At 50.7% G+C, this 9,210-nt stretch overlaps 1 protein-coding gene across 1 annotated transcript in view; it reads right to left on the reverse strand.

Moving 5' to 3' along the window:
• The window catches only part of NFIX (nuclear factor I/X (CCAAT-binding transcription factor)), an 80,926-nt gene extending 74,387 nt beyond the window's left edge, over window positions 1-6,539 (reverse strand). The window contains exons 1-2 of the mRNA XM_011994890.1: window positions 5,905-6,539; window positions 5,072-5,603 (exon numbers count right to left, since the gene is read on the reverse strand). Coding sequence (XP_011850280.1) covers window positions 5,072-5,603; window positions 5,905-5,979 — 607 coding nt within the window. The 5' untranslated portion in view covers window positions 5,980-6,539. The remainder of the gene's footprint in view (window positions 1-5,071; window positions 5,604-5,904) is intronic.
• Window positions 6,540-9,210: the final 2,671 nt, after the last annotated feature.

A 9,210-nucleotide genomic window follows, 5' to 3' on the forward strand; every position in this document is an offset into this window, starting at 1 on the left:
ACAAACCAGAGGGCCTCCAGGAGGTGGTGACCAAAATGGCAAGGGCACTAGGAGCCATGTGAAATGTGGGAGGCATTAGGGACTGGTGATATTCAGGCTGGAGAGGAGACAGCTTCCTGGGGAGAAGGGTGGAAGGGAGACATAAGAGCTGCTTTTGGTATTTCAAATGCTGTCCTGTTACAGAAAAATCAGCTTTCACCTGGGTCATCCCTTAAGAGAAAAGAAAGACCAACAAGTAAAGGTGACAGAGAGTCAGCCTTGGGCTCCCTAAATCAAAACAATTGTTCCCAATCACAGCAGCTGCCGTCCTGCTATGTGCCAGTATCTTTACATATTAGCTGGTTTAATCCCTGGAACCATCCTACAAGCTAGACATGGAAGAATGGAAGAATTTTACAACCAAATCTGACCTTTGAATGACAGTGACACCTCTTCCGGGATGTTCTAAAGGGGACCCTACATTCGGTTAAAAGGTAATCTGTAGATCCTGCTAATTTTAGGCGTCAGTTCCACGGCCCCGCGGTCTTTGTCAGCCCTGGCACCAGATGGCGCTGCCTCAAAGACGCAGACCAGTGGCATTTCTGGGCCTCAAAAAAGGAGGCAATGGATGAGGCGGCACAGGGTCCACGGTGGGGGTGGACCCAGAGAAAGTGGCGGGTGCTCCTGTGGACCCTCCCACATACTAGCCCCAGAGCCAACAGTTGGGTCGGGCACCCAGCAAAGGCTTGGGGGACCTCGCTGGCACCAGCCCTGTCTTGGCAGTATGGACACAGCTGAACAATGCCTTTCACCGCCAAGGACGGACGTGGACGGGCAGTCCTCCCTCAGACCTGAAAATTAGTGCTTGCTACAAAACCCCAAGCCCTAAACTAAAGTGCCAAAACCCAGAAGCTCTCATACCTGAGAAGGCAACCCCACAGGTGAAAAAGTTCACTCAGATAAATCTTCAGGGTCTAACCCATTTCCCGCAACAGGTAAGGCCAAGCTCAGCTGTCCCAGGACCTGAAGGTAGGGTGGGGAGGCCGAATCTGCTCTCAGAGCACCACACTCACGGAATCACCCGGGGTAGCGCAGCCTGCAGGGTCCAGCTGAGGAAACCCCACAGGACAAACAACCTGGTTCCTTCAACGACAACAATGACAACTGCCAGAAAAGAAACAAAGACTAAGGAAGAAGAAGAGGCGAAGGACCACCTAGAGATTATGATGAGTCTTTAGAGACTGATCAACCCATCGCAATGCAGGACCGACTCTATCTGGATCCTGATTCAAACAAACTATAAAAAAAAAAATTAAGTGATAATTAGGGAAATGTGAACATTAGCCAGGTTTCTGATGATACTAAAAAAAAAAAAATGCTAAATTTTTAATGGGTATAATAGTGGTATTGTGATTCAGTTTTTCAAGAGTCCTTATCTTTAGAGATGTGCACAAAAACATTTACAGATGAAAAGCTATAATGCCTGGATCTTCTAAATAACTCAGCGTGGGCGGGCAGTTGGGAGGATGGTTGAATTGAGATTGGCCGTGATCTGGCGATTGCTGGCACTAGTGGTGTGTGCACAGGGGTTCCTTCTGTGTGGGAAGCTCTCCATCATTAAAGAGTTTAGATAAAGAAAAGAGCCACCACTCAAATACCTGGACTTTGTGGGGATTCCGCTGCAGGCCCACGGGAGGGATCTGACAGGGAGACGCTGACAGTTCCATTTGCTCAAGTATTTTATTAGTTTTGGATTTTTTTTTTCTTTCCTAGGACCAAGGCTTAGGTGTCAGGGAAGGTCTGAAGGCACTGGTTCACCTTCAGAGTGCTGCAGAAACTTTGGAGATGCTCTAGCAGCAGTTCTAGGCCAGCTCGGCCATCCTTTCTCACACAAGCAGAGGTCTCTCTCCTGGCCCTCCCCAGCTCACCCGTCCCCGGCCACCTGTTCTGGGATACCCACTTTGAATGGAAGGATATCACCAGGAAATGGATACCCTCCTCCCCAAGGCAGTGCTTTCTGACCCTGCCCTGCTTCAACCTCCCTTCCTAAACACAGACAAACACACAGAGAGACTTCTTCCCAGCAGGAAGGCCAGCCTCATGGCAGGCTTTTGGACCTAGTATTCTGTATTTGGACCCAGTATTCTGGGAGTGGAGTTTCGACGCCAAACACACGTCCTTTAATCCCTCTCAAACGTGTCAACTCTTGAAGCTTCATCTGGGACATAACAAGGGCCCAGGAAGGCCATGGGTGACAATGGCACCTAGGGGCAAAGCCACACCCCCACATTTGCTACCACATCAATGTTACTGTCATCAAACCCAGGATCCCCAGCTCAGCCCAGATCTGGCTCTTCAGCCCTATCTTAAGAGAAGGAAAAACACTTCTTTCAGAGTCCAAAGCCTGTGCCATCCCAGCCCCTGTCCCCAGTTTATCATCCTGGAAGGAAGGAGCAAGTGGCAACTCTGCTGAGTGTGTCTGGCAGGCATGGGCATGGATAAAGTGGTACCCACAGATCGATGCTGTTTGGTGGCTCAGCCACAGAAGACATTTTCTAGCAAAGTGGGCCAGCTCAAGGAGGAAGTCATGCCTGTTCTGCTCCATCTCAAGACCACCCAACCCAACTCCAAAGAGGAACAAGTGATGCGGCCCACTGGTGGCCCGAGCTGCACCAACTTGCCCCAACTCACTTTAGGAAGGCACGCTCAAACTAAAGCAATTCCAGTGAGAAAAATCCTACCTTCACTGAAATTATCTGGAGTCTGGGGCCTGAATAATATAGAATACACCCTTAGTTCCCTACTCTGCTTTTGTAGAGGAGACTCGGCCTCAGCCCCAGCCCAGAGCAGTGGCCTTGGGTACATGGAATGGGGTATGAATTCGCTCATATTCCTGGGCGAATGATCTCATAAGCTGGCAGGGAGGCATGGGGGGCCTTTCTTCTGGCCAGGAAACGGTCTCCTTCCTCACATACTTTTCATCCTACCTTAGCCCCACGCTGGCAGCAGTCAAGAATTTGGCCTAAAATAAAAGAGGCCAGGGGAACAACTCGGCTACAAGGATCCAGTCAGAGAGCGGGGTTGGAGGAAGCCAGCTCAGAGGAAGATGAGTGTTGATTTTCATCTTAGATGCTCTCGAGCCCCTGGTTCTAAAATTGGAAGGTGCAGAATCCCCTTGTGCAGGAGTACCTGATGGCCACGCGGGTAAGCTCGAGGCTCCGAGCCTTCTGCAAGCCACCAGCCACCTCCAATACTACCAGGCACACACCCTCCCACTCTGGCTTGCTGTATAGACAGAGAATGAGGGGATAACTTTTTTTTCCCTCTTAGTCTCTTTTCCAAAAAAAGAAAAAAGAAAAAATTCAAGATGAAGGGAGATGGAATGACTGGCTCCTGGCCCTTCAGCATGACAGGTCACGATGGTCACACAGGGCCGAGTGCAGGCCTAGAAAGATCTACAGAAGTAGGTAGGGACTTGGGGGGTGAGAGTGGTGTCCCCTGCTTCTAACCAGTTACCAAAGCAACCTCTCAGGACACGAATTCCAATACCATCTTCTCCTCTCCACAGTTCTCCAACATATAAACTCAGGGCACTCTAATCTAGATTACATTCCTGACGCAGTGCTGAAAGCACCCCCAAACCCAAATTTTATTTCTGGATCCAGAGATATCATTCCTCCCAAATTCCCAAACAGGCAAGGGGGTGACCATAGCCATTGTGAACTGCTTTTCTTTTTTGTGAATGGGCAGGAAGGAAGACACAGAGACACACACTCGCGGGAAACAACCTTTGCGAGAGTTGAAGTTAAGCCACATTCTCTCACATTCGCATAAAGAGAGGAAAAAGGGAAATGAAGGGGAAAAAATACTGGAATGGTGGAAAGGAAACACACACACACACACACACACACACACAGAGAAAGGTTTGGTAGCCCTCTCATTACAAGTTGGTTGGGCATAATGTAAACACACTTCTGCCTTGCTTAATCACAGAGTGCCGCCCGTTTAGGTTTCAAAGGCGGCAGTAAATTGGGCGTAGCTGAGTGGAGGCTAAAAATTAACCAGCCATCTCTGTTTCAATTTGTAAGAAAACAAAAGCGGAAAGAAATTATAAAAAGGGAAAGGGTAAGGGAAAAAAAGGAACAGAGGAGGAGAACTAAACCACCCTGACCCAAAATGCAGGGTAAAACTGGAAAAGCGAAGAGGGGAAGCAGAACTACTTGGAACACAAAAGGAAAAGGAGATTTTACAGAGTTTTTTGTTTGTTTGTTTGCTTAAGACCTCTTCCACAGCAGCGCTGCTCCCTGCCATGCTTGTGCCCCGAGAAAGCCTCTCTGCTCCCCAGCAGAGTGCCAGGGCTGTGGGCATCCATCCTGAGGCCTTGCCACTTTAGCTGAAATAAGGAGAAGGGAAAGAGCTCAAGGAATCTCGTGCTTGTTTTCACTCTCTATGAAATCAAATTACTTTCATACTCTCTGACAGCCAAATCCCAGCCAAACAGCTCCCGCCTGAGTATTTAGGCTGCAGAATCTGCCCACTACTGTCTTCTCTCCTCTTTTCTGTTCATTCAGTCTCATCTCCCGAGGTTTCACATGCCCCTTCTCTCCACCAAACTCCTGCCCATCCCGCTTGTACCAAAACCAGTTTTTCCTGGGACTGGAGGTGAAGCTGCAGGAAAACTAGTACCTGCCCCTCAATACTTCTTCTGACTCATTTTAATAAGAGCAACTATTGGTGTGCTGTTATTGTTGTTCATCTCAAACTCTCACCATCATGGATAATTCTGGGGGCATCATGTCCCCAATCCTAAGACCTGCAGCATCTTTCTGATCAGATAAGTCCTCCAACGATGGAAATGCACAAAGTCAATAACATGGCCAGGGAGCAGAGGAGGAAGAATGGAGCAGGCTGGGGGAGACAGAAGACAGGAAAAAGGAAAAGGGCCCATAGAACATGTTGCAGGCCCGGCAGGACAGGCATACACCAGTTAGGCCCGCGGCGAGTTATCGCTTGGAAATTGGAGAACAATAAACAGAACAAATGCCAGCAAGTAAAATAAAATGAGGGGGAAAAATGGTTGAGAACGACCTACCCGGAGTGTGGACAAAGTAAGCCAGATAAAGATCCAGTTCTTTGATTGTGACTCCAATGTGATGTGGCTGGACGCACAGGCCGGGGTTCGAGCACTGAGGCGACTTGTAGAGCCGCTCCCCATCAGTACTTTCCAGGGGGATCCCCTTAAACAAAATCACCATGACCAGGTCCAGCCGCCACACCTTGTCAGCCTGGCGCAGGCAGTCAATCCGCCGGATCTTGCCCTTCTGGTCGGGGTTGGAGAGCACGCAGCAGGGGGGCTTCTTGCCCGTGATGGTCAGCACGAAGTCCTCGCGGAACTCGGGCCGGATGTCCTTGCGCAGCTTGGCCAGCAGCCGGGATGCCCACTTCTGCTTGATCTCGGGCTTCTCGCCCAGCAGCTCGTCCTTCACCGCCCGCTCCTCGTCCTTCGACATCCGCTTTTCATGCTTCTTGAAGTACTTGCGCTTCCGCGCCTGCAGGTTGAACCAGGTGTAGGAGAAAGCGCGGACGTGAGGCAGCAGTGCCTCGATGAACGGGTGGAACTCATCCTGCAGGCGGCAAGCCGGGAGCATGCGGGGCGAGGGAGGACGGGAGGAGGGGAAGACGGGATGAGGGGGAAAGAGAGAAGGAGAAAAGCAGCGTTAGAAGGGGGGGCACAAGGAAAACCGCCTTCTCCTCCTCCTCCCTCCCCCCAACAATTTTCTCTTGCAATTGTTCTACAAAAGTGTGGTTTGAAGCCACCACCAGCTTCGCCAGCCACTTGCTCCCATCTCAGCCTCAGCAGCCAGACAGAGGCACCGGGAGCCTGTACACACACCTATTCTCTCTCTCTCTCCCTCACTCACTCACACACACGCGCACAGACAACGTTGCCGTCCACACACACACGCTGCTGGTATCCCCGCCAGGCTCTGTCGCGCCCATGACATCTCCATGTTCTATCGCAGCCGTGAACTCCTGTCAGCTCGCCCCGGCGCAATGTCCGTCTGCACAGACGCCCGTGGACGCACACGCGGGGGCGTGCGGGGCCGCCTCTGGTCCCCGACACCGGTCGATTTTTGGCCGCCCCCAAGAAGAGAGAAAATGACATCCACGAGCAAGCGAGTGAGGAAACAGATCAGGCTTCCCTCTCCCCAGGCTGTTTTCATTTTCTTTTCTCCTGATCCAGTTGGAACATCCACCCCAGCATTTTTTAATCAGACCTAAATCCTAAATATGTGATTTCAGCTTTGTTATCGACACCAATACTAATGTTAATCACAGTAATAATGAACAAAACACTTCTTGTTAGCACAAATAAGGTGCTTGTCTCGGCCACATTAGGGTTAAAAGCTACATGGGTCTTCTTGCGACCCCTTCCCCAGCCTCCCACAACCCCTTCACCCTCTTTCCCACTCAGTCAGGTGACAGAAGGATGGGCTCTCTCGGTTTTGTTTGGTTTTTTTTTTTTTTTGGTTGTTTGCTTGTTTGAAGTTTAAATAATAATTGATTTCTGTTTACAAAAATAAAACTGGAAAAAATTAAATAATTACCATTGATCTGAAGCACCCGGCAAAGCCCAACGCCCGATTCTGAGATTCTGGACTCAACAGAGTTGTGAGTTGGGGGCGGGTGGGGGGAGGGGGGAGGAGGAGGAGCAGGGGAGGAAGGTAAATGTTTTAAAGGGGGTTATTATTGGTGTTCTGGGGAATAGGGGCTGGGCTTGGGTGGATTCTCAAACCCTTCCCCCTCCTCCCCCCCTCCATGCTCCATTGCACAGAAGGGGGAAATTAATATTTTTTTTTGAAAAGGAGCAAAAAGAAAGAAAGGTCAGGGATAGCAAGCAGAGAGAGGGAGCGAGCCGGTTGCCACACACGCCAGGTAAACAAAAGCCAACAAATTTTTTTTCAATTTCTTCCCCTGTGCATCCTCTTCCAGTTAAAAAAAAAAAAAAAAGAAAGAAAAAAATGCAAAATTTAAAAATCAAAACCAGCCTCCCACCATCTCCCCGCAACCAACAACGCACCCCACCCCACCCCCGTGCAAAACAAAAACAAAAACAAAACCCAGGAGGGAAAAAGCGGCAGCTGAAGAAAAAGGCTTTCGGCTTTGGCAGCGGCACAGGGGTGTAAACTTCGAGCTGCCTGATCGGAGGAAAAGGGGGAGCTCGCAGATTCCCGGGGAAGAGGACGAGTTCTGACCGGCTGCAGACCGTTGCTGGCAGACGCGTGCAAAAGAGAGAGAGGGAGCGAGGGAGGGAGGAAAGGAAGAAGGGGGGGAGGGAGAGATCGAGGATCGAGGGAGGACGTGGATGGGATGGGGCGTGTGTGTGAGTGTGCGCGTGTGTGTGCGCACTGGTTGGGTTTTGGGGTGTTTTTTTTTTTTTTTTTTTGCTCCTTTTCTCTCTCTCAAACTCCCTCTCTCTCTCTCCTTTCAGGCTCAATCCCCATCCATTTGCTTGTGCCAAGCCAGTAAAAAGGGGGGGGGGGGAGAAAGAGACAGAGAGAGAGAGAGAGAGAGAGAGAGAAGGATCCACCTATTTGGCAAAGAGACATCCACGAGCAGCCAATGGCTGCGTCTAAGGGGAGGAGGGAACCAGGCGAGCCGGGAGGGTGGGGAGAGCCCCCGGCAGTTGGAGACCAAAAACAATTTGCCCAATCGACAAGTTCACGTCTAATGAACAAGCAAAGTCCAGCAGTTATGAATTTTTCATTCCAGGCTCCCACTCGGGTCCATTTGGCAGCAGCCACCCAGCAAATCTGGGGGTGGGGTGGGGCAGTGGGGGGGGACTGGGATTGTGGAAGACTCGAAATTTTTTTTAAGCCTGAAAAAATAAATAAATAAAGGCCTGACTCCGGGCAGGCTGGCGGGCGGGAGCCCCAGAAGGCCTTGGGGAAGCAGCTGCGCCTTCTCTCTGTGTTTTGGTTTCAGTCTTTCTCTCGGGCCTGCACACTCTCTCTTTTTCTGTTTCTATTTCTTTCTTTCTTTCTTTTTTTTCTTCCTATGGAGCACACAGGGGCGAGTGGAAGTTTTCCTCCCCGGCCACATACACACGAGCCTGCAGTGCTATGAATAGAAATAAGAAGAAAGAGCTCAGAAAGTGTCCATGCCAGCAGTACTTCCAGGGCAGGGATCTGGTGCCCAGGGTACTGCCACCTTGTGATGCCCCCCGGTCTGGCTGCTGAAAGAGCACTATCAGACAAGGGGTAGGCCACCACCCCACACGTCCCTCTCTTCTCCCCCAGCCCCCAGCAAGCTCAGCCTCCTCCTTCGGCCCACACCCAGCCACGCACGCTCCATTAGCGGTGACGAGGGATGCCAACGCAACACAGCTCGGCTCGAGAAACTGCAACAGTTTATTAAAATAGCCTCCTGTCACAGCACTCCGCCTGACAAGCTCTACACGCAGCCACAAACAACAGCCAGACCCGGGGAGAAGTGACAAAGGCAAAAAGATGGACACTACCTCTGAGCAGAAGCAAGGAATCTGACCAACGCCCCTCACCACTGCACAGGCATTTAATTCTTCACTTCCTCCGGATCTGCTCTCTCCAGTTGACCTGAGATTAGTTTTCTTACCTGTCTCCCAAATCAATTTAGACTAAAGGGCCCAAACCCTAGCAATGCAAAGTACAGAAGTATAAAATGAGAAACCCAAATGAAAAGCAAAGAGCTAAGAAAGGACACAACAAAAAACAGCAAAGGGCTCTACCAAAAGCAGGCCACCTGGGGGAAATCAAGTCACAGAGAAGAGACCCACCAGGGAGTTCCTGCTCTGGTCCTCTACTTGGGACCTTCCTCACAGTAGGCAGAAAAGGTGAGCACTGGGGAGGGGAGTCCCACCTCTGAAGGGGTCTCTCCAGTAAGAGCTAGGGAGCAGCCATGCTTGAGGCCTTTGAAATGCAGTAAGAAGGAAATAGATATGAAAGGAAAAGCAGAAGAGGAAGGATGTGGCTGCAGACAGGGAGAACGGGATCCAATTCCACTCAGAACTCCATCCCTACAGCCGCCCTCTCCCCCAGCGAAGCTCAGTCCTCAGCTGGCAACGGAAAAAAGGTCACTGCTCACTCGGGCCCCTTTCTTCCCCAACTGAAACCCTGTGCTTTGTGGCCTTTATGTTGGCAGAAAGGTTCCCGGAAGAGCACCTGGGGCGTGCCAAAATAAAACATCCAGCCC

Source organism: Mandrillus leucophaeus, unplaced genomic scaffold (genome assembly GCF_000951045.1).
Source record: "Mandrillus leucophaeus isolate KB7577 unplaced genomic scaffold, Mleu.le_1.0 Scaffold463, whole genome shotgun sequence".
In the NCBI taxonomy this organism is placed as follows: Eukaryota; Metazoa; Chordata; class Mammalia; order Primates; family Cercopithecidae; genus Mandrillus; species Mandrillus leucophaeus.